The sequence below is a fragment of the Propithecus coquereli genome, unplaced genomic scaffold (assembly GCF_000956105.1).
Source record: "Propithecus coquereli isolate 6110/MARCELLA unplaced genomic scaffold, Pcoq_1.0 Scaffold163, whole genome shotgun sequence".
Classification (NCBI taxonomy): domain Eukaryota; kingdom Metazoa; phylum Chordata; class Mammalia; order Primates; family Indriidae; genus Propithecus; species Propithecus coquereli.
Genome location: NW_012140858.1, coordinates 4,131,768 through 4,157,616, shown reverse-complemented (window position 1 = coordinate 4,157,616; position 25,849 = coordinate 4,131,768). Strand labels below are relative to the sequence as shown.

Sequence of the window (25,849 nt, the reverse complement as noted above, 5' to 3'; positions counted from 1 at the left end):
GAAAAACAAACTTTTTCCTTATACTCATATGCAACATTTCTGTGACCCCAGATGTGTGGGTTTTTTCCCTCACCGACCAATTCTTCAACACCAGCTGTGTGTCCTGAAGTACAATTTCATTCTGACACTATCTACCTGGAGTGAGCACAGACCCCACAGGTTAAGGGCTCAGTCCCCCGAGACTGCCCCCCACTTCAGACACCAGTCACAAGTCCAGGTCGTCCCCTGCACCAGCTGTGAGTTGGAGGTTCCCACAACCCCCTCCTCGGGTTTGATCATTTGCCAGAACAGCTCACAGAACTCAGGGAAACATGTACTCGTGTTTCCCAGTTATGATAAAGGGTGTTACAAAGGAAACAGATGAACAGCCAGAGGAAGGGATACATAAATCAAGGCCTGTGGGGAGGGGCGTGGAGCTTCCATGCTCTCTCTGGGCTCACCACCCCCCCGCCCCCCTGGAACCTTCACAGGTTCAGCAGCCCAGAACGTTCAGCAGCCCAGAAGCTCTGCAAACCACGTATTCAGGGATGTTGATGGAGGCTTCCTCACGTAGGAATGATTGATTATTAACTCAACCTCCAGCTCCTCCCCTTCCCAGAGGATGGGAGGTAGGGGTGAAAGCTCCAAGCTTCTGACCGCAGCTTCGTCTTTCTGGGGACCAGCCCTCAATCAGGAGCCCACCAAGAGTTGCCTCATTAGAACAAAAGACACTCTTATCACCCAGGATAGCCCAAGGGATTAGCAGCTCTGTGTCAGCAACTGGGGCCAAAGACCAAAATACACATTTCTTATTATAAATCACATCACGCTAAATAAATGAATGAATAAATAAATAAAAGTTAAAAAACAAAATGTTTGTATTAATTCTCTTATAGGTGGTGAAATTATGGGGTGATCTTTTTAAAAGTGTGTTTTTATTCTTTTTGAGTTATACCTATTTTCTAATTTTTCTATAATAAGCATACATTACTTCTATAATAATAATAAAAAAAAAGAAATGGGTTTCCGTTAAATCCTGCCATGAACTTATTTTCTGACCTAGGACAGCACAACCACCCATCCCGCTTCAGAGTGCCCAGCAAGAAATGGGGAGTTGGTGAGATGACCCCCCAGCCCTTCCCCCGTGGCCTGGCAGAGGAGGGGGCGGGGCTAAGGGAGGCTGCGCAGCAGAAGGGACAGGAATGAAATGGAACTGGGAACAGAAAGATGTCCCATGAGCCTGTTGAAAGTGGCTGGTGAGGAAGCTGCAGTGCCTGTATCTTGTCAGGGCCTCAGGGCCCAAAAGGGGGCATAGTCAGAGCTGCCCAAACACCGTTCATTTGACTGGGCCTGAAGCCACAACACCTCTGAATCCTGGTTTGTAAAAAGCTGACAAAGAAACAAAACCAACAACAGCGACAAAGAAGGCACTAAACGTTATACCAGCAGGTGTTAGCTCAAAAGGTCCCAGTAGGCTGACTCTTGAAGGCTATATAACTCTAAGACTTCTTGCAGCCAGTTTTGGAAAACAGTCTAGCAGTTCTTCAAACAGTTAGCATAGAGGTATCGTACAACTCAGCAGTTCTACTCCTAGGTATATACCTTAGAGAAATGAAGACATATGGCCAAACAAAAACTTATACACCAGTATTCACAGAAGCATTATTCCTAATAGCCAGAAGGTGGAAACAACCCAAATGTCCATCAACTGAAGAATGGATAAACTGAATGTTTATTGTAAAGGCGTATGATGGAATATTATCCAGCCATAAAAAGGAAGGAATCCTGACACATGCTATGACATGGCTGAACCTTAAAAACAAAGGCCACGTGTTGGATGATTCCATTTGTGTAAATGGAGATTGTTCAGAATAAGAAAATCTCTAGAAACAGAAAGTAAATGAGTGATTCTTTTAGGGCTGTTCTAAAATTGTGGCGACGATTACACAACTCTGTAAATATATTAAAAACTCTGAGTTGTACACTTTAAGGGGACAAATTGTACATGAAGTATACTTTGATAAAGGTGTTACAAAAAAAGAGAAAAGAAAAGAAACTGAAGCCTGCCTTTTCCTAATTCATGTTATCGGTTCATCCTGCAGGAAGTGTGATTATAGCTTTCAGTAGGTCAGAGGCAACTCCTGTCCCCAGGCAAGAGTGTTCATCGTGATGTGTAACTGGAGGACAAGGCATGTGTGGGCCAGTTGCTCCTGTAGCCCCAGACAATAGTCAGTGAACTAACGGACATGTGAGTGAAGCCCTTCTAGATCATTCGGCTACCAGCCAACCCTACAACTGACCGTAGACACATGAAAGAGCCCAGCAGAGATCAGTCGAGCTGGGCCAGAGCAGATGACCTACCCAGCTGACCCAGAAGTGTGAGCTAAACCAACGATGGTTGTTTAAGACACTGCATTTGGGGATGGTTTGTTACGTAGCAGAAACCAACTGACACATTTCTGGTAGAAATGTGTGAAAGTTCCTCCAGGAAATACACCAAGATATGGAGCTGCCAGTCTAGACTTGGCATGTTTTCAAGTCTACTAGATACTGCCAAGCAGCTCTCCACAGTGGCTGTGCCAATTTACACTCCCACCAACCCTGTAAGCTCATTGCTCTTGCACCACAATCTTGCCAAGAGTTGGTAATGTCAGATATTTTGATTTTGACAATCTGGTATGTGTGAAATGGTATCTCATTGTGGTTTTCACTTGCAACTCCCTGATCACAAATGAGGCTGAATATCTCTTCTGAAGTTTATTGGTTGAATGAGGATTCTGTAAAAGAAATGACCTTGGTTAGATCTGTGTTTTTCCACCTTCTTGATGTGGCACGTTCCCAGATGCATATTAGTCTTCGCTTCTGGAGTGCCCTCCCCACCTCTTCTACTACCTTCTCCTTAAGATTCAGTGCAGGCATTCCCTCCTCCAGGAAGCCTTCCTGGCTTCCAACCCCCATGTTGCCCATTCTGTGTCCCATCTGCCTCCCTCTATTGGAGCACCTACTTCATTGTATTGCAATTATATGACTGTCCTTCTAGAGCAGGGATATTCAATAAATGTTTGTTGTATGGATGGAGGAAACCCAGGTCCTGCTTCTTAAAGGCTTAAAATCCAGCCTCTGTTTCCCTATCTGTTAAATGGGGATGATACAGAGATCTTAGAGCGTTGACATGAGTGTTAAATGAAGAAAAGAACACAATGTACCTAAAATAGTACGCTCCAGTACTATAGTAAGCTATAGCAAGCTCTCAATAAATTGAAGCAGGTATTATTTTAGAATAGAAGGATCTTAATCTTTTTGGGTCATGGACAACAGTAGTTAGAAAAATGAAGCATTGATATCCATGCATGCACAAATATTGTACACAGTCCCTGGGACTTCACAGATGCTCTGAAGCCATGAGGCCCAAATTAACAGCCCATAATTTAGAGACATTTATAAATGTTAATTATTTTTATTATTATGCCCATTATTAGCAGTCCCTAATAAATGTTCAATAAGAGGGTGCTACTGAACAATTTTGAAGGCGGATCAGCTCCCCCTGAAATTTCTCAGCCGATGACCATCTCCGCCCATGACTAGGCCTTCCTGGCCCATCACCTGTAAGGAAAGAGGACTCCCAGCCAGTGGAGTGACCTTGGCTTTTTCCGACAAACAAAAACAATAGCACAAAGCCTTCTCCACGTGACCAGCAAATGCTCCCCCAGACTCCCTGGGCCAGCCACCCTTCCCAACCTCCTCACCGTCCAGTAAAAAATCCTCCTTTCCTCAAACTCCAAAATCAGAACAATGTGATTCTGAAATGTAACTGCAATCTCCTTCTTGCTACAGTGCCTTTTAATTAGGCAGCACAAAGCCCTGGAGATCATGCTGCTCCCTTGGAATGGTGCGTTCCAGAAAATTACTGCCATCAGATTACATTAGAAAAGGTGATTCAGCTGACTCGTTAGGCACATTTCAACAGTGTTAGGACAGCGTCAGGGCTGCTCTTGCTGTGGCTGTTATTTACTGAACAAGGAGTGCATGCACGTCCTTCTGGGAGGTTGTTGATAGACAAAGTAGTTCTGATAGAATAGTTAAGACAGGAGAGGCTGAGAAGTCAAGCCTGGAATTGGCACATAAGGATTTTCATCAATTGGAGGTGGAGGAAGAAGCATCTGATATGAGTTGGGAATATACCATATTGGCTGAAATATGCCCCCCGCACCCCCAAATTCATATGTTGAAATTCTAATACCCAGTACTTCAGAATGTCACCATATTTGGCCGGGCGCGGTGGCTCACACCTGTAATTCCAGCACTCTGGGAGGCTGAGGCGGGAGGATCGCTTGAGGTCAGGAGTTTGAGAATGTAACCATATTTGGAGACAAGGCCTTTAAGGAGGCAATTATGTTACAATGTGGTTTTAGGGTGAGCCTTAGTCCGATGTGATTTACAAGAAGAGGAAATTTGGACACAGACAGGCACACACAAACAGCTGAAAGACCCCGTGAAGACAAAAGGAGAAGAAGGCCATCTACAGGCCAGGGAGAGAGGGCTCAGGAGAAAGCAACCCTGCTGACACTTGAACTTGAACTTCAAGCCTCCAGAAAATAGATTTCTGTTGTTTAAGCCAACCAGGCTGTGGTACTTCATTATGGGCCGCCCTAGCAAACTAATACACACGCTACGTGCCAGATGAGTCCTTGGCATCTAAAACTGCATTCTATCTTCACTGCATCCTTCGTCATCTCCATTGGATGGATGACGAAGCAGAACAGAGGGGTTAGTCACTCCCTCAAGGTCTTACCAGCTGGCAGGTGGCAGAGCCAGGATTCGAACCCAGGCCAGTCTGACTCCGGTGCCTGCCACACCCTGCCAAGCTGCTTCACACTGCGGTGAGGACAAAAGGCAGCCATTGGCCTGTGTGGATTTTGGATGTCTCTTCCAATAAACACAGTCTGTGGCTTGGTACGCCGTGGAGGCTCAGGCATATTTTTAGGCAGCTCTGTCTATCATACTCTTGCAAGAGCGCTGACTCTCTGTGGATCTGTACGGAGTACAAGTGTATCTGTAAATCCTTGAGAGCTGTTAGAGGAGGTGCGTGGTGCTCCTCCAGGAAAAATCAGAACCTGCACTGGCAAATTGATGGCTGCCTGTTGCTTTGCTTTCAGAATCTGTCCAAACGGCTCAGCCCAGCGCCCCACGTCTGTCATAATTGAGCCCTGCCCCTCTCCTCTCCAGCCACATCTCTGGCCACGTGCTTGCTCCATCCAACTACCCAGAACTTCCTTAATTTCCTGAGCATACTGCATTCTTTCTTGCTGCTATGTCTTTGCTCATGCTGTCCCCTGTTTCAGTGTCCTTCCCACCTGGCCCATCTGATGACCCTTCTCTCCTTCAAGTGTCGTCCTTCAAATGTTCCCTCTTTCAGGAAGTCTTCTTGACTTCACTTGGAAGAACCAGGGGCTTCAACCTCTGGGCATTTGCTATACTTTGCCATATTCTGTGTGACAGACATACCCCGAGGGGACCCCCAGTGAGTCACACCCTCATATGTTCTCCCCTTCAGCTGGGACAGAACCTATGACTTGCTTCTAGCCAATAGAATATGGCAAAGGGGATAGGATGACATGCCCTTGCTTAGGTTATTTGTATGACAAAGATGGTGGGATGTCATCCCTGTGATTACATGACGTTATATAAGTCACCGTGTTAGCAGACCAGAGGAGAGAGACTCCCTTGCTGGCATTAAAGTAGTCAATTAACACGTGGGCCATATGCAAAAACATTGTAACTTCTTGGAGCAGAGAGTGGCTTCCAGCCAACAGCCAGCAAAACGGTGGGACCCTCGGTCACACCGTCACAGAGATGAACTCCGCCATCCACTGCATGAAACTGGGAGTGGATCATCCCACAGTGAAGATTTCAAATGAGAACACAGCCCTGCCGACACGATTGCAGCCTTCCGAGATCCTGAGCAGGGGAACCAGCTAAACCATGCCCCGACTCCTCACTCACGGAAATGGGATATAACAAATGTGTGTTGTTCAAGCAATCAAGTGAGTAAGAATTTGTTACACAGCACTAGATTGCTAATATCATCTGTTACAGCACATAGCCAGTATTAGTCTTTACGTGTTATTCCCAACGGGATGGGAGCCACAAGTACCAGGACTGAGTTCAGCTCTTCCACGCACCACACAGTGCCTGGCACATAGTAGGCACTTGACAAACGTTTGTTGAATGAAAAAAATGAATGCTATCTTTAAGTTTCCACCTGGCTTTAAAATAAAAAAAAGACTACAGTTGTAGGATGTTGAAACTCCATTTACTGTTACTTTCACAGAAGGTCAATGGGAATAGCACATTTCCAAAGAATGAAGAATGCGGAGTGCAAGCATTCTTCTGTAACAGTCAGAGATTCTCTGATACAATTCGCCCAGTAGTTGGGCACACTGGGCCCTGTAAATGTAATAACAGTGTCTGCCAAGTGTCTTTGCAGATGGTCAAAGTCGAAGGCAAAATCACAAAACCTGCTGCAAAGCAGCTAGGACCGTTATCTGCTACTTGAAACCCAGAGACAAAGAGACATGGAGCCAAGGACAGAATTCCACAGCTGCACCGGCCCAGAACCCCCAGAAAACCCTTCGTGCCCCTCACCCTCCTCGCCTTCCCTTCCCCCACCTCCTCCTTAGAGCCGGGAGGGCCTGCAGACCACCACCTCCAAGCCCCTCGTACAGATGGGAAGACCGAGGCACAGGGAGAAAGGACTCGGCTGACGGTATACGGAGGGTCCTGAGAACAGCAGTTGTTTTCACAGTCCTTGGGAGAATGAGGTTAAAAACAAAACAAAACAAAAAAGCTTTTTAAGGATCAGTGAGGGAATGAAGCAATTATGCAGATAGTCAAACACCTCATTGTTGAAAAGAAAATGTAGGACTAGAGCTATACAGATGAGCAAAGGGAAGGAGTGGTTTTCTCAAAGCATCGTGCTTCTTATACCCAGCCTAGAGCCACCCCTTGTTCAGCGTTTCCCTGGTCCCAGCCCCTGTGTGATGGGCTCTACATGTGTTCTTTCCCTTAGCCCCCCAACTACCCCTTTTTTATAGCTCTTTTTTCAGCTCTCTTTTTTACAGAGGAAGAAACTGAGGCTCAGAGATACGATGCGACTCCTCCAAGGTTACATAACCTGGAATTATTTAGCGAGTCTGTCTGCGGTAGTGAGCAAGGCTCGCGATGCTGAATGGGCCGGGGGCTGAGGCTTCGAGAAGGGGATGCTGGCTGGGAAGCCTCGCCTGGATCCTCGCTTCACAGCTCTCAACGCTCCTGTCCAGCCACCCATGATCACATCTGAAGCACACAACGGGACAGCTCCCGACTGTCAGCTCCAGGAGGGCAGAGACCGTGGCAGTCTTGCTCCTGCTGAAGCCCCACAGTGGAGTCTGGCAGAGCAGAGGGAGCCGAGTGTCATTTGAATGATGAATGAATGAACGGAGCAAACGTGTGCATGAATGGATGCCCCAGTTAACTGTGCTGATGTGTACACGGCGAGGATGTTTTTGCAAGGGGCTTCTCTCGTCTGAACCGGGCTGGTGTTGGAGCGGGTGTCCCAGTGTAACCAATACATAATCCCCTGATTTAAGAAGCTCTTACAGACTTCGTAGCAATCGGATTACAGCACAGCATGCCTGATAAGGTCACTTCCACTGCTCTGCCTCTTTCTAGCCCACAGATTGGCTTCCTGCAATTTAGTTTTGCTATTCATGATAGTCTGCTATTTCCCCCAAAGCTGTGTAAGAGAAATCCGCATTGGTTCCATCTGTCTTAATACAAGGTTCAGTGAGAGTACAGACTTTGGGGAAACTACGCAAATCCTGGACACTCAGTTTGCTCATCTGTAAAGTGGGGATGATGCTAGTATCCATTTCACAGGATTCTGAGAATTAAGAGAAACAATGCCTGCAAAGTGCTTGGCCCTCTGCAATCACTTAATAAATGGTCCTCTTAGCTACTAATGAAAGAGCCTGGGACATGCACCAGTGGCTACTGGCAGGACAATAAGCAAGACAGCAACCTTCCCCGGGCCTGATTGTCCTATCTGTGACACGGGGTGGGATAGGGAGGGGACTAAGGAATCATTCAGCAAATAATCACTGAGCACCTACTATGTGCTCGTCCTTGGGCTGAGCACTGGACACAGAGAGATTGATTGTGTTCTTGAGGGGCTCCCATGCGGTAAGAGCTTTAACTGAGAGATGGATGATGAGCGTTGTAGGAGTACCTTGCATGTGCCAGGCATGGTGAGAAACACTTTGCATTCGAGAGCACAATCAATATTCCCAGTAACGCTAATGACAGCGTCACTGTCCCCATTTTACAGGAAAGAGAACTCAGGTGCAAAAGCCTTTCATGATTTGTTCAAGGTCACGAAGGTAGAGAATAGCATAGATGAGATTTGAATCTGGAAATCAGCTCTGTGCTCCAGCGCCCTTCCTGCACAAACATCACGTGATTCTCCATGACGATGAGACAGACGCTTAAGAGATTACACCCAGGCCAAGATAAATATACCTGTACCTCTCCTCTTTTCCCGATGTTTTGGTGCTTTCATTTTTTTCTTGCCTCTGTCTTGTCTCCCTGCACTTCCATCAGTAGTGTCTGCATTATCTACTAGTCGTAGAGGAGACTGTTTCTCTTTTCCCTGCTGCTACCATCCCCACTGACATTGCAGGAAAGAGACAGACTGTGGTCCTTGAGCAGAAGTGATAACTGCAGTCGCTAACATCCCTTCTCCAAGGATCTCAGAGCTAGAAAAGGCTCCTCATGGCACCCAGCATCAGATGGCTTTGAGCCTCTTCCTCCTCCTGTGTCCAGGCTGAGAACCCAGGGGTCCCCAAATCCTCTCCATGTCTCTCAATGATGTCTTCTTTACTAAACCTCTGTTCATTCTTTCCACTGCAAAATGTCAGTTTACCAAACAGAAATCATTTGTATGTGGCTTGTTTTTAACCTCTGATATTCCTAACCAAACTTTCTAAAGAAAACATGTCCTTGTACCGTTCCATGGGAAAATGTGGTCCTCATACTAGTCCAGCAGAGGTGCAGGGACAGTTCAGCATCTCTGAGCCAAATATTTGGGAGATTGTACAGCACAGGGTTCAGGGTAAGAGTTCTGGTGCCAGACAGTCTGGGTTCAAATCCCAGCTCTTCCATTAAGCACCTCTGTAACCTTGGGTACAGTTACTTCCCTGCGTCTCAGTGTCCTGTTTCACCAGAAGCATGATGATGATGGTGGTGATGATGATGATGATGGTATCTCCTTTATAGAGTAGTAGAAGGATCGAATGAGTTAAAATACAAGTGTTTAAAACTGGCACTCATACAAATCCGATAAAGGGCTAATAACCAGAATCTACTTAGAACTCTGGAAAATCAACAAGAAAAAATCAAACGACCCTATCAAAAAGTGGGCAAAGGACATAAACAGAAACTTTTCAAAAGAAGACAGAATAATGGTCAAAAAACATATGAAAAAATGCTCAACACCTCTAATCATCAGGGAAATGCAAATTAAAACTGCAATGAGATATCACTTATCTCCAGTTAGACTGGCCTTTATCAAAAAGTCCCAAAACAATAAATGTTGGCGTGGATGCGGAGAGATAGGAACACTCATGCACTGTTGGTGGGATTGCAAACTAGTGCAACCTCTGTGGAAAGCAATATGGAGATATCTTAAAGAGATACAAGTAGAAGTACCATTTGATCCAGCAATCCCATTACTGGGCATCTACCCAAAAGACCAAATGATACTGTATAAGAAAGACACCTGCACCCGAATGTTTATAGAAGCACAATTCACAATTGCAAAGATGTGGAAACAACCCAAGTGTCCATCAATACATGAGTGGATTAATAAAATGTGGTATATGTATACCATGGAGTACTATTCAGCTTTAAGAAACAATGATGATATAGCACCTCTTGTATACTCCTGGATAGAGCTGGAACGCATTCTACTAAGTGAGGTATCCCAAGAATGGAAAAGACAAGCACCAGATGTACTTACCATCAAATTGGTATTAACTGATCAACACATAAATGCACATATAAGAATAACATCTATTGGATGTTGGGCAGGGGGCAGGGAGGAGTGGGACGGGTATTTGTATACACAAAGAGTGCAATGCGCACCACCCGAAGGATGGACATATTTGTAACTCGAACTTAGGGGGGGAGGGGTGGGGCAAGGGCAACATATGTAACCTAAACATCTGTACCCCCGTAATATGCTGAAATAAAAAAACAAAAAAAAAACTGGCACTCGATAAACATTAGCTATATTTTTCTATATGTCCCATGGGAAATGCAGCTCAAATTACCCTCTATTGCCTTCTAAAGATATATTCCAGTGGATAAGAGGAAAGGAAAGAAGCTCCCAGTGACTATGAAATAGAAAAAGGCTTTTTAAGATTGCCATAAAAAAGTTGGGAAAATAACTACCATCTTTATGACAGTCTATGACTTGCAACATGCTTTCATGTACTGCAGGGAATATGAAACACATAGGTTGCTGGTGCCCTCTGCAGAGATGGGGAGGTTTGAAAGTAACATTTTACAGATGAGAGGTAAAGCCATTTCCTGTGGGTCATGCAACTCAGTTAAAGGGAAGCTCCGAGACTGGAATAATGGTTTTCTGCCTGATATTCAGAGTGCAACACTGCCTTTTGGTTAAAACAAATACATAAGATACAAACAACAATCAAAAATCCAGTTCAACCCAAAGCACTTCTAAGCTCTTCTAAGTTGTGCTAAGCACAAAGCACGGCATAATTCACTCTTCTTCCCTCTGTCTTTTCAACTTCCCCAGTGTGTTCAAGTTTCCAGGAACATTCCTACGGGAAAGGCATTTATTGGCCAGAGTTGGAGAGCAATAATGAGCAATTAAAAGTGGCTTTGGTGAAGGAAGCAAACTGAAGCCTGCAGTCTGCATGGGAGAATAATATTTTCCTTCTGAAGAGGGCAGTATGCAACCAGGGCCAAGTCCTGTACTCACGGTTTCCTCTCAGGGCTTGAAGGCCAGCGGCAGTGCAGCCCTCAGAAGCCTAGGTATTCTGAGCCTGGGGTTCCTGAGAGCTTATTCCTGAATGATAAACACACCTTTATAGATGAAACAGGATTCTCGAGGTTTGAGCTCAATTACACACTGTCTCTCACCCAAGGGGCACGGTACAAACTGATGCTAAGGTGGTTATGCATGATGGATGGAAGAAACCCCAAGGATTTCTTTTTCTACACTCTCATACTTGTCTGCCCTCCCAAATCGGCCTCTATGAAATCAAACAATAGCACAGTATCCCAGATGGTCTCTGATGTTTGCAGAAGAAAGTGTTTCTTTTTCTACTAAGATTGCCTGTGCAACGCGGCTTCTGCTGCCTGGAGCAAAATACCTTCTCAAAAACATCCTTTGCACAGAAACAAAATGCTGGGAAGTGGGGGTTCTTAACTCCTGGGATGCATTTATCAAGCCAATCACAGTAATTATAATTAGAACACAAACTAAGTGAAAGCTAAGCATGAAATACATTTGCAGAAAACCTGAACCGCATACAATTAAGGCCTACTTGGTGGCATTTGAGGTATGCCACTAATACATTTTGAGGGTCGAGAAGATTGATTTTTTTCTTAAGTATCTTGGTCTAGCTGCATTAAAGGATTCAACAGCAGTTGAGAAGGAGGAATAAGGATATACACTATTAACCGCTAAACTTAAGAGGTGTAAGACAGACGCCCAAGGGTAGCTTAACTGGTTATTTTAAAAAATCTTCCTCAGATACCCTATTAAATATGTTCATTGGGAATTAATTTACCCTTGGCCTGTTTTAGGGAAGTGAAGAAGAAAATTGGAGATCTTCAGGGAAACTATAGCTTCAATTGCTACCCTCAGTTTGGGGAAGGCATTAAGCCAACAGTATTGAAAACCTTTCCACTCTTCCCTATTGTCCAGAGAAGGAAGTCTATGCACTCAGGAATTCTTCATCCAGCTGTCATCTCTTCAATAAAGCCCTTACCATATTCTCCTCCCCCAAACCTGGGCTCCCGCAGCCAAGACAACACTTATTAGACTGGCTTTTAAATTTATCTATTTATGCGATCTCTCTCCCCTGGGAGACTGTGGCCTTGAGGTCAGAGATTTTGTCTCTTTGACCTGGGTCTCCAGCACCCAGCACATGACCCAGCACAGAATGGGTGCCTTGCAAATGTTGAATGAAGAGTGACTAAATGAATAAATAAATGAATAAATGAATGATCCATCCTTCTGGGTCCAGCTCAAACCTACTTCTCCAGGTAACAGTCCATTTCTCCCTCTCCCAGATAGAAGTCGGTCGGCTCTACAATGGCAATTCCAGAACAGCTTTAGGAAAAAAATACATAGACTAGCTTAGGAGAGGCCATTCGGGTTGGAAGGGATGTGTGCCAGTTGTGTGTGTGCGCGCGTGCGTGTGTATGTGAGGGGGGCGCTATGGAGCTCCTTAGAAAGTCCCCTTCCAATAAAAGCGCAGGGCTTTTACTTAGATTATATATATTCGGGGGAGTAGATGGTGACGAGAGACTAGGACATGCTTTGGGGAATCTTCTCATTTTGTCTTGGGATGGGAGGGCATAGAATACTTTTTTTCACGACCTGCTCTCTGTATATAATATACATATGGGGAGGGGGGGTAATTGTAGATCCACATGCAGTTGGAAGAAAGAATACATAAACCTTCCATGTACTCTTCACTCGGTTTCCCCCTATGTTGACGAGATCACAACCAGGACATTGACATCGATACAATCCACCCACCTTACTCAGATTTCACCAGTTTTACGTGCACCCATTTGTGTGTGTGTGTATGTGTGTGTGCGTGCGTTGTGTGTACACTTTACGTCTCTGGAAACGGCTTTCCCTCGCACTGGAGAACGGGAAGGGGTCCGTTCTGATCGCTCTCCGCACAGCAGATCTTCCGATTTCCCGCAGACACCGGTACGTGCCTGCATTCATCTCTTGCACGCAGTAGGTGCCCCACAATCGCCCACATGAACACTTGGACTTGTTATGTCAGTGCGTGTGCAAGGGGGGAACGCAACGTTTAAGGTAGAAAACCGAGCCTGAAGCGTCCAGTATTTTAAATGCAAAAAGAAAAAAAAAAAGTTGGCTCTTTTCCCCCACAATTGTGAATTAGCTAGCTGGCTAATCGGTTCAAAACGGTCCTGGTGCACACGCTGCGACCGCCGAGGAGCACTGTTCTTGAGCTCCCTCCCCGCTCCGTTCCCGGGGGCGGGAGAACTGGGGGGCTCCTCCAGCCCCTACCCCCACTCTCACCCCTTTCTTCCTCGGGGCTGGACTGTTTCACCCCGTCTCCAGGCAACCGCCAGGCGCGCCAGGCGGGACGTCATTTCCTGAAGAGCCCGCGGGGGGATAGGGCGGGAGAGGGGGAGGGGCAAGGGGGCGGGACCAAGGCTGGGTTGGCGACGGCGACGGCGTCGGAACTAGCTGGAAGACTCGGCCCCGGGCGGCTCAACAGTTCGCAAAGTCCGGGCTCGCAGTCGTGCGGCTCCGTCTGCGCTCGGGCGGCGCAGGGGCGCGGGGGTCCCCGGGCTGCTGCGTCCCGGGGCTGCCCGGACATGCCCCGCACCCCCTGCCGGACGCCCGCGCGGCTCCATCGGCTGTGACCGGGGGCTCTGGGTCTAGAGCGACCCCCGCCGCAACTTCTGACTTTGGGGTCCCCCAGCCCAAGAGGAACTGGCGGCCCGGCTGGGGGAGCCCCGGGCATGGTGTGACGGGGCGGTCAGCTTTGCTGCGCGCCGCACTCCAGCCACCCGTCGTCTCTGTGCCCTCCAGAATGTAGCTGCTCTCTCCGCGCCCCCCGGACTCCAGCCGCAGTCTCTGCGTTCTCCGGGCTCCAGGAGCCAACTCTTTGTCCCCCAAGACTCCGCTGTCGTCTCAGCGTCCCCCGGATTCCAGTTTCACGACTCCAGCCGTCTTCGCGCCCCCCAGCACTCTAGCAGCTGTCTTCGCAACCCCCAGGATCCAGCCTCTGTTCCCGTGCTCCCCAAACCCAGTCTCCAGCCGCCGTCTCCGCGTCTCCTGGGATCCAGCTCCGTTCCGCGTGCCCCAAAACCCAGACTCCAGCCGCGATCTCCGCGTCCCCCGGGATCCAGCTGTCGCGCCAGTGCCGGCGAGTGCAGCAGCACCCCACCGCGCGCCCCGAGTCCGGCCGGGCCTTGGCGGGGAGATGAACGCGCAGCTGGACGGCGTGTCGGTGAGCTCGTCCTCCACCGGCTCGCTGGGCTCGGCGGCCGCGGCGGGCGGCGGCGGGGGCGCGGGGCTGCGGCTGCTGTCTGCCAACGTGCGCCAGCTGCACCAGGCGCTGACAGCGCTGCTGAGCGAGGCGGAGCGGGAGCAGTTCACGCACTGCCTGAACGCCTACCACGCGCGCCGCAACGTCTTCGACCTGGTGCGCACCCTGCGAGTGCTGCTGGACAGCCCGGTCAAGCGGCGCCTGCTGCCCATGCTGCGTCTGGTCATCCCTCGCTCCGACCAGCTGCTCTTCGACCAGTACACGGCGGAGGGCCTCTACCTGCCCGCCACCACCCCCTACAGGCATCCCGCCTGGGGCGGCCCCGACGGCGCGGGGCCCGGGGAGGTGCGTCTCGTGAGCCTGCGCCGCGCCAAGGCCCACGAGGGCTTGGGCTTCAGCATCCGCGGGGGCTCGGAGCACGGCGTGGGCATCTACGTGTCGCTGGTGGAGCCGGGCTCCCTGGCTGAGAAGGAAGGGCTTCGGGTCGGGGACCAGATTCTGCGCGTCAACGACAAATCCCTGGCTCGGGTGACCCATGCGGAGGCTGTCAAGGTAGGCTGTGGTTTGGAGAGCAGTTCCAGGCAGAGTATAGGCAGAGTGGAGCAGATTCTTCAGTAGCTCCATGCTGTGTGTCCTTAGGCAAATCACTTGACCTTTCTGGGCTTCATTTTTCTTGACTTAAAAACAGGAACATCTGTCTAGTTTATGAAGCAAATAGGTGCCAGGCACTGGGAATATAGTGAATCACAAAACAGACATAGACCTTGCCCTCCTGGGGCTTAAAGGCTAGTGCAGATGGTAGATAGTATCAAATATTAGGGCAAATATATGATTAAAAAGTGTGAAAATGGCTGTGGATTCTTATGAGCATTAAAAGAGATAAAGAATTTGCTTGGCATATAGTTAGTAATCAGTAGGTTCCACCCCCCCATCAGCTGCTATTGTCATTGTCCTATAGGTTTGCCTCTGAAAGAAAGTTTTGTTAGCTCTCAAGTGGCCTGTGTCGGCTGGGTGATCCACAAAGCTCTGGCCTGCCCCTGCTCTGTTGTGGACCAGGCTCTATATTCTGGAATAAGTCACTTGCCTTCTTAGAACCCCTTGTTTTCCACTTGGAAAATGGGGCAACTTGACCAGATAGGTGGCCCCTAACCTTGTTGGAAATGAGGCTCCTGTCTGAATGTCAAAAATAACCCCTCCCCAGCCACCCCTAGAGTATTTGTACTTCTCCTGCCTGTTAATCGAGAAAAATAACCTCATGACAACAAGCTTCCAGGAATTTAATCAAGCTGTTTAAAGGAGTGTGCCGGCTTGCTAAATCTCACAGCCCACGGCCATTGAAAACCACTTGGAGTATGAGATGGGTGGTATTTGGTTCCATGGGTGGATTCAGGGCCCCTTGCAGGCACTTAGCCACCCCCACCCCTGTGTGTGCAAGAAGTGAAGAGTTTGGGGGGAAAGGAACATCAGCGCACCCTCTGCTTCTGCAGAGAAATGCCTCTCAGGGGTTTGGGCTGACCTAAGACCCCCCAAGCCCCTGCCTCCTGGTCCTCCTCAGCACAGGTGTTTTGAACTCCAGCGAGGGGTACTGGGAACCTCCTAGGCAGCAGAGGCCCCTGGCTACTTCCTGTAAGCTGTTCAGTGACCTGTAACCAGATGAGTCTTGAGCCAACTCCGTGGCAGTGCACCTGGGCCACCACCATCTAGTCTCTGACTTTGGCTTCCCTCTTCTGTTTCCCAGGGGGGAACGGGCAGGTCCCTGTGGCTTTCAGAAATGTCTTTTCAGCTTCTGGAAATAGGCCAATGGTTTATATCATTCCAGGGTACAGCGGGCAAAGCTCATTGTGAGTTTCCATGCAACAATTCTCCTCTCTGTCTCCTCTCCCCATATCAATCTTCCCCCTTTGTCTAGCATTCTGTATATTTATAAAGAAATGTACATTAGCCTTGGCCCCAAAAGGTCTAGAGTTCCCAGATGATAAATTTATGCTCTAAAGATATTTGATTCAAATGGTCATTTATAAATATGGATTCTATTTTAGTAGCAATTTAAAAAGACTTGGGTAACTTAATCATCACAAGTGGCGAGGCTTTGGAAAGGCTGTCAGTTAACCCGGACATGAAAAACACGACTTTCCTTTCATTCTGCGCCCGAGTCAGCCATGCCATAAGGAACGAGGAGCTTGGCTGTGAGTTCAGTTTACCAACAGGGCCCCCCTTTCCCCATTCGGTTGATCACACTCCGGATCTTCTGTCTGCACCTCCCTGAACTACATGGTGATGCCCTTAAGCTGTGACTCAGAGCAGCACCAGGCTTAACTTGTTTATTTACTCTGTTGCTTCCAGCGTGAAACCCAAACTCTCTGTGACATAGTTTTTGAAGCCCGAGAGTGAATACTTGCCGGCAGGGAGAGGTTGACAGGAGCAGCACTGTCCTTGCAGGGTGGGAACCTGTGGCACAGGAGCCTTTGTGAGCTGAGCAGCCCTCCTCTCTGTCTCTGTCATTTTTCCAGTGACGGCAGCTGCTGAGACAGAACAAGCTCCTGCCTCAGGGCTGCCCCTCTTCCCGCCCTTGCCAGACACATACCCTGCCTGGGATGGACCCCTTCGGATCCTTCAGAAGCAACAGGCAGAAGGAAGGAATGCTGCTGCGTTTCACATTAACACTGGGGAAAAGGAGATGGACTTTAATTCAGTGAGTGGAATTTAAAACGGAGGAGGCGGAACTTAGTCCCTGAGGCCATGGCGGGGTTGCACGATGGGCAGATAGTTTCAGGGACAGTTTAAAAGGACACCTGGAGAACTGTTGACACATTTCCACAAAATTCAGAGTGTTAAGCCCCTTAACTAAAATCCCAAAGGGGCCCCGGCTTCTCTGCTAGGCACAAACTGTCCTTTCTCGGCTGGGAGCCCGTTTTTGGAAGCTACAGTGCTGTAGGACACGTGTCAGGGTAAAGCCTTTTTGGTAAAGGTGCGTTACTATGAACTAGACCTGAGACTGTATTCGATCTCACCAGTTTTTCTGCACACCTCCTTTTTGTTTTCTAGGGTACCGCATTGCATTTAGTAGAAGATGTGTTATTGATCTTAAAACCTTTATTTTTTTTTCTGTTATGGAAAGATGGGGGAAGGGTCCTCTGAGCATCCCAAAAGGAGAGATCAGTTGTGTATGTGTAATAAAAAGAAAATTAAATTAAATTTCAGTCATCAAGTTAATTGAGAGTTTATGAATAAGAGAGGGTTGCAGCTTTTTAAAGAAGGGATTGAGCAGACAAAGTTGTTTCCATTTTTTTTTTTTCTGACAAATCTAGCATCCGTTGTTACCCAAAGCAATTCGATGAGAATTTTCTACTTCATCCATTGGGGCTCCCAACCCTCTCTTGAAACCCATTTGCTAAATCTGAAGTGACAGGTCCAGATAAGGCAAGCCATTTACTATTTGCAATTATGTTGAAATGTTTGATTTTTGAAAAATCTATCTTGAAAGAACAGGAGCCAAACTAATGATGATAATAAAAAACTAGATCTTTCAAAGGGTTTCAGCCAGATATGCTTGATAAATTGGCCAAGGAGACCAGGGATGCTGCCTTAGACTCTGCTGCACACTTGCTGTGTGACCTTGGGCAAGTCACTGATCCTCTCTGTGTTCCAGGGTGGATGGGCCAGGGGCTGTCCAAGATCCCTTCCAGCTCAGACAGTCTGATTTGCTTGGTATGTGCTGCATAGAAGACATTTTGGATATCTAATTTGATGTTTTCTTGTTCTTTTGAAATTGCTTTCATTTAAGGCAGAGTAAAGAAAGTTGGCTAAGGGATTGGGAGAAGAGAGTCTTGGCACTCCTGTGTAGCATCCTATTAAATCAGGAAATTGATGGGTTACATACTGTACTGACAAGAGCTTGACTGCTGTCTCTTGACCCAACACCACCAACCCTTGTGCTATTCCAGAGTTAATGAGAAAATGACAATAGGATTCTGGCACAAACAGCACCACCCTGGGAGTGCTCAAAATCAAATTCACTTACCCGCTTGCTTTCTGAGTGCCCTGGTTATGGGGGTAGCAGAATGTAGTGTATCCAGGTGCTGCTGGGGTATATATGTGTGTGTGTGTGTGTGTGTGTGTGTGTGTATGTGTGTTTCATCTTGATAAAAACTAAATGGCTTCCTATGGTCTCAGCATCCGCATGGGTAAATCCAAGGAACATATTAGAATTTGAAATATCCCAGAAGTTAAAAACTGTTGTCGGCCCTCACATTTAATTAGAGTTATCACACCCTCCTTTCCTTTGCATAATAACCTGGGAAGAATCTGTCTGTATTAATATGGGAAGAATCTGTCTGTATTAATATGTCATTATATTTGGTCCAGCACGTTCTAAACGACATGATTGTCCTTTTCCCATTGTACGTGGTTAGCTGAAGCCATTACAAATTATTACCGCTTCCAACTTTGTATCTGAAATGTAGCTTCTCCCCCTGGTATCCTTCCTGTGTTCCAATTTGGAAACCACAGGCACGCACAGACTTTCCTTTGGCCCTGCATTCATTCTCGGGTCCTGTGAGTCCTGCCAACACTGACATGTGGAAAGCTCACTATTCATAAACCCTTTATTGAGTAGAGTTTTGGTTGCTGCATACCAGGAATGTAATGCAGTATATTGAGAGGGTCCATTTCTTGAATTTAATCTTGTATATTTAGTTGACTCAAGCTGATTCTCAAGGTTTTAGAAAATTGTGGGGCATATATAGGACAAAAACCTCTTTCAACTGGTTATTTACTGTTCAAATCAAAGAAGCATTTTGTAGGGTGGAGGAGAATGCTTTGTTTTTTTTTAAGAATCGGTATTTTTATAGGAGAAGATTCTTGCCTCCTGACGTGAAGGTGGACATCAAAGAGATAGAGAATCACCCCAGCACTAGTGTCTTGTTTTTCTGTCATTCCCCTCTGCTGACAAACCCAGTGTTGTTTATTACTTGCCATAGATTCATCATTTGGATGGAGCTGCAAAGATAAGTATGATCCTTTAACTCCCGACCAATTGGATCATGTATATGTTGCTGCTTGTCACCTCTACCTGCCACACTCGTGGTGCACAGCCTGTCTGCACCTGTCAGTGCACACAGCCCCTCGTGCGTGTGCCTGGCTGCTCGTGCTTAAGGCACATGCACAGCTCCTCGGAGTCATAATCCCCCCTTCGTCCTGCAAAGGGCTTTGCACCGAAGCACGCATTCGTGGGGGATTAGGCTCCAACGGGCTTTGTGGCGAGGTTCTTTTATGACCTGGAAGGGCAGCCTTTGGTCTCCACTGCTCAGGGACCCCAGACTAGTCCCTAGCCAGGACCAGAGAACCTGATTACAAGGAATGACATTAAAATGGCTAGAGGTAGCTGGAGGCTGAAGTACAAATCTTTCAAAATTGATTTTTTTCTTTTTCTTTTTTTTTTTAAACCCCTAAACAGGAATCTGATATTAAGTCTGAGCTCACACAGACTTCTAATTGTGCCCTAGGGTCGGGGTGATTTTTAAGATTTCTGTGCTACTGACATTTCCCTTTTACGTTTACAGCCTGGCAGGTGGAAAGGGTGCAGAGAGTAGGAATCAAATGCTCCCTTTATTTCTTTCCTATGCATTCCCGGTGTCAGCTGCAGGAAGCAGCACCATGAGGCTACTACAATTTGTGATTTGTTTTTTTTAATAGACTTTTTATGTTTTGGAGAAATGTAGGTTCACAGCAAAATTGAGCAGAAGGTACAGAGATTTCTCTGCCCCCACGCTTGCATAGCGTCCCCATTTTCAACATCCCCCACCAGAGCGGTACATCTGTTACAACTGATGAACCTACATCGACACATCCTATCACTCAGAGTCTATAGTTTACATTGCACTTGCTTTTTAACTTTGCTTTACTGGACAGCTACTGGGAAGAGAGGAGGCTGACCTTAGTGAACAACTACTATGTGCCAGGTGCTTTGTCCTTCCTGTCCCACTTAATCTTCCCCAGGGAGGCTAGGAGAAGGGTCATGCTCAAGGAGATGAAATTGGTGAGCCCAATGTCACCATTGGGATTAGGAACTGAGTGGAACCCAGCCCTCCTGGAAGACAGTCCCCTGCGGGAGGGCAGGTGGATGACACATTCTGTGCCTGACATTTGGGGTCCCATTAAGAACCACTCAGAGATTTCATTTTACCAAGTAGGGGGTCTGAGAACTACTCATCAAGGGGGAGTGGCATGTCTCAGCCCATTCCCTAATTGGGTGGAGCCATTCGTCTGTACATCCTCCGAGCGGCACTTACCAGCCCACGAGGCTGTGGCTGGGACCTGAAGTCAGAGATGAACAGCACAGGAGCCCTGTCCTTGGGGAGTCATGGGGAGACAGAGACCCATCCATGGCCACAGGCCCCCAGCATTTTCAGTGCTGTGACATCCTCATGCCTCTGCATCCCTGCCGCCCCCTCCAGAGCAGCACCGCCATCCCACCTGCCCCTCCACCCCTTTACCCAGCTTTAATTTGCTCCAGCCCACTTGTCACTCACTACTAAGAGGACATATCGGTGTGTTTGTTTATCATCTGCCTCTCCCAGTACAAGTCTTCTCCATGAGAACAAAGATTCTCCAGTACCAAGTGGCTCATTCACATGTCCCCAGTACCCGGCACACAGTAGCTGCTTTAATAAATACATGAATATTTACCAAATGGATGGAATGATCTTGCTGCTAATCCAGCGCTGGTGAGTTCAGGATTCTCCTCCTCCTAAGGGTAAGATCTGAAGAAAATCTGTGAGTGGCAAGACAGTGGGCACTGGACAGAAACATTGAGGAAGGTCGTAGGCTCTAGGGTGTACTTCACTACCAAGCTGGCTGTGTGTCCGTGGGTAGTTCACATGACATCTCTGACCTCTGTCTTGGGAGCTGTGAAATGGTCATACCCACCTCCCACCTGCCTCCTTAGATGGCTGTGGGGATAAAATGACTTCCTAGGTGTGACAACATTTGAAACCTTTTGCTACTATTTTAGTGAAAAGCCTATTTAAATATGTGGTCTGTGCGTGGGTGGGCAATAGCTTTCCCATCCCCTGCAGCCCAGATCTACCCTATGAGACCCCTTCGGCTGGTTCATTTGTCACTTTGCTCTTAGTTTTCAAACCCTACCCCCAGAAGTGGGTTATTTCAGCAGCCTGATTGTGTCTGCGATTCCAAAATAGAATCATTTATGCATTCTGAAGCAATCAATGAACCACTTTTGGGTGAGATACATCTTCTCTGTCTTTTTTTTTTTTTTTCTTTAAACTGTTAGGTTTTCTAGAAGCCCCAACATTCTGGGTGAAGGCTGAGTCCTCAGCAATCACAACCGTGTTTAAAAACTGCTTTAATCTCTACCGAGAATGCATAAATGGATTTAGCTTTTCTTCCTTTTCAGTCCCAGCACCTTTGCTTCCTTTCCCCTTTGAGAATTTGTGCTCCTGCTAAATTGGCTGTGGCTTTGCTTCAGTTGGCAGCCACTTTGGTCGTGACCGTTTCCCTCTACCTGAATTTCCTAATATCAGCCTCCTCTCAACTCTGAATGCAAAGCAAATACATCAGCCATCCATAAACAAGTCCCCAAATGTCCTCTTTCCTGGATTCTAAAGCTCTAGGCTACAGGGAAGAACAGAGCAAAGTGACATCAAAAAGAGTGTTTCCAAATGCCAGGTGTTGGGGCCTTGGAGGTGGCAATTCACCATGTTAGCTTGCCTGAGAATCAACAAGCTCCCCAGGCGGGTCTTAACTACACTAAGGTTTGGGAAGCGCTGTCTTCCTTTAGGATCCCCCACCCCCAACAAGGGGGTTTGTCCACATAAAGACTTGACCAGAGCAGTGGACCCACCCTGTCCCTGTCCTTAGCTGTTTTGGAGCAAGATTGCAGAAGTGCAAGGTCAACTGATATATTGGAAAATCCAAGAAATGAATCTTGGAGATGGACCTGGGTTCATCTGGCAGTATGACTTGGCTCTGACCTTGGGCAGGTCCCTTTGCCTCTCTGTGACTCAGAGATCCCCACCACCAAACTTGGCACACACGGGTCATGGTCACCGTTGCACGTCGAAAGTCTGAAAAATATGGCAGTGGAGGTCCCACTGCAAACATCGTGATGAAAAATGTTATCGACTGCGTTCACTTGGCTTTGAAAGTCTTCTGTTGTGCCTGCTTAGTTTTTTTGTTTTTTAAAGTGCCACTGGAAGAAAATACCTGGACTCGGGGCCCCTATGATCCATCATAGCTGTTTGAATTGCAGAGTCATTTACTGACTGTAGTCAATATTCCCACGTAGACAGAGTTTCTTTAAAAACATAATTGCTTCTATCTGGCTTTTGGCATCTGCATCTTTGCTTTACAGCAGTAATAAAGCCCAGTGGTTGAAGGGAGCTGTGTGTCCCCATATCTCTTCTGATTATCTGTGAGACCAGAGTGTGGCAGCATTGTTTCCTGCATGGGCCACATCCCTAACCTCAGCATCCTTCCTTGATGGGCTCCCTGGCGACCCTAATGGGGAGGGAGAGGAGGTGGCTGTTCCCAGAGCCCACTGAAGCAATTAATGCAGGCGAAAGTGGTGCTTTGACAACGTGGGCTGCCGCACTTAAAAAAAAACCCAACTCTGTAATTTATTTGAACTACATCTGAAATGCTGTGTTAAGCCTCATTAAGAGGTTTCTGATAAAGAAAGGAAAGTGGTCCAGCTTTCAGAAGTTAACCTCCCGTGTAGGCAGGGAAACGTCTGTTTGAAAGTCAGGGGAGGGGTTTTCCTTCTGCCATTTCCATCCTCCTGTCCCCAGATGGAGGGATGGCATCCTTTGTCGTGCCTGGACCCAGTGTACCCTTTCTGTTTTCTTCATTTCTCTCCTTGTGCCTCCCTCCTCTCTTTCTTTGGGGAGCCCCAACCCTTTCTGACATTTCCTCCAACTCTCCTGGGTCCTCCACCTGCTCCTCCAGGAGTCCTTCCAATCTTGAGATTTTAAGTCTACTTCCAAGGTCAATATCCGCGTACAGATCTTCCTCAAGCTCCTTTGTCTCTTTCCCCAGGTGTCTGCATCTCCACCCATCTTCTAGCCTTGCTGTCTCTGCACAGGATCTGTGCCTCCTTTTTAGTTTATGTATTTATTTTTTATTTATATTTTCAGCTCTTCTCCAGTGTTAGCAATCTTTATTTGCGCTGGAACTCCTGGCTCATTTCCAGCCCTCTGATGGTGGCTTCTCTCCCCTTCAAATCGCGGACTTTTCACGAGTCTGTGACCTTGGCCTGCTCTTCTCTGGTCTCTCCGTTGGTGATCGTACCAGCCCTGGACAGGCTGGACTCTGCAGGCCTGACCTCTCCCCAGCACTTCTCAGACCGCGCCTCCCCGGTCCCCGCCGTCACTACCACCACCGCCGAACTGCAGCGCCCTGCTCACGCACCTGTCTGTACCCCACCTTGCTCGTCTGTGCACGGGCCCATTCTCTATCCCGGCGGCAGGGTGCATACTCTAAATGTGTATCTGATCAAGCTGTGCCACGCCTAGAACCCTGCTCTTGAGCTAGGAGCCTGCAGGGCAGAGGCCGAGCTCCTCAACTTGGCATTCGGGCTGCTGGTGATCTGATCCCCTTTGACCTGCAGACAATCCTTTTTTCCAGCTGTTTCCCAAATGGAGTCCACACTTGGCCAGACAAGCAAGATGCCCTCCTCTGAAACAAGGCTTCGATTCTCTCCTCCTGTCGGTGCCCATGGCCCGTAAGGCGCAGCCTCAGTGCATGCTTCCCGGCAGACCCGCCCACCCTGCCGCTGCCCCCGTCTCTGGGAACCTTCTCTTCCTCCCCTGTCACTGCCGTCATGACACAGATAATCTATTTCCTGGTGTTTGCTTTCCTTTGTTGCTCATTGAATGATGATAAACTTTGAATGGAGGGCTTACAACAAGCCAGACACTGTTCTCGGTGCTTTATGTGCATAAACTCATTTAAAGCTCAAAACAACTCCATGAAGTTCAAGGCAGGTACCACTTTTTGTGGCTTTGTTTTACAAAATTGCTAAGAGTTTGTGGCAATTTTGTCTGTTGTCACAAAGGTGGAAAGTGGCAGAACCAGGATTTAACCTAGGTTTATGTGGACCTGAGGGACTGTATCTTTACCTCAACAGTAGGGAGAGGTGACACCTCACAATGCCAGAGCCTGGGCTCTGAGGCCAGAGTTTCTGGGTTTCCAAACCTGGCTCTGCCACTTTGTAGCTGTGGGGCCCTAAACAAGCTTCTTAACCTCTCTGATGCTCAGATTCCTCTTTAGTAAAATTGTGATGTGAATAATAGTAAAATGGCAGGCAAGTTACTTCACTCTTCAGATTTCCTGTCTCTAAAATGGGACTAGAATGGTCATGCAAGTAATGAATTAAAGCGCTGGGCCCATCTATTAGTGTGAACATCTGGTGATCACCTGTGTACAAATTGCTGTGTTGGGATCATTTTCCTACAAGACGATGCTCCTCCTGGCGCTGCAGAAAGTACAAAGAGAGACACACATAAGATGCTTATGATACTTAGCACATTAATAAATATCACTGCCGTGGGGAACCTTCTGTGTGACGTCACGAGCTCTGCGTGGGCTTTGTGAGTCCCCCACTGACCATCACCGTAGCCCCGTGGGAGAGGAAACAGAACCAGAACTGGAGGTGACACACCACAGACACACAGGCGGGACGGTGGGGCCGGGATTTCAACCCAGGTCTTCCTGCCTCCGTGTGGCGGCTCATTGCCACCGCTCTCGCTGCTTCCAAGAGAGATGCAGGATGTACGGCCCAGCGAGGTGCTGGCGGGAGCAGAGGTTCAGTAAGTGCATGTTTCCTCCCAGAGTTTTTTCCTTGTAGAAATGACTGTGCACCCAATTGACAAGAAAACCCACAAGGAATCAAAAAACCCTGGCCCCGGCCACCCTGCCCTTTCCCGCGCACGCTCTGCATTTTATTGACTAGTGATCAGGGACAGAGGTGGCATTGGGCACTTTTTCGTTTTCCTTTTCCTTCTTTGTTATCTCTCTCAGCATGCCCTGACCTTTGTCAGGTTTTTATTTTGTGCGTTGCCTGTGGAAATACCCTGATAGTTAACTATGACCTCAGCTCAACCCCTGTTAGAATAAACCGGTGATTTGTGAAAGCATCTCACTGAATGGTGGAGTCTCTAAATTTGTCTACACTGCCAGATCAGCTCACTTCGAGGATGAGAACAGGGTCTTTCCTGGGCCTCCGGTAAAACGCTGGTGGTCGTCAACCTGTCACAGACTGGACAAGTTAAAAGGTCATTTTGTTTGGTTCATAGGGAACACGGGGAGTAGTGGAATCTGCCTCGGCTCCTAAAATAAAAATGTGTGTGTGTGTTTCTTTCTCTATTTTAATGATTTAAGATATATGGGCTCAATTTTTCAAACTTGGACAGCCCAGGAAAACACAAAAGAACAAAACAAAAATCACTGATAATCCCACCTGCCCACCTACCCAGAAGTAATCACTGTTGACAGTTTGATGCCCGGTTTGCGTCTGTGTGTAC

The 25,849-nt window shown here is 47.6% G+C and overlaps 1 protein-coding gene across 2 annotated transcripts in view; it reads left to right on the top strand.

Moving 5' to 3' along the window:
- The first annotated feature begins 13,860 nt into the window (after positions 1 to 13,860).
- Positions 13,861 to 25,849, top strand: part of DFNB31 (deafness, autosomal recessive 31) — a 91,304-nt gene continuing 79,315 nt past the window's right edge. The window contains exon 1 of one of the 2 annotated variants that reach the window (XM_012641204.1): positions 13,861 to 14,861. In XM_012641204.1, coding sequence (XP_012496658.1) covers positions 14,244 to 14,861 — 618 coding nt within the window. In that variant the 5' untranslated portion in view covers positions 13,861 to 14,243. The remainder of the gene's footprint in view (positions 14,862 to 25,849) is intronic. The other variant, XM_012641203.1, reaches the window with a different exon arrangement.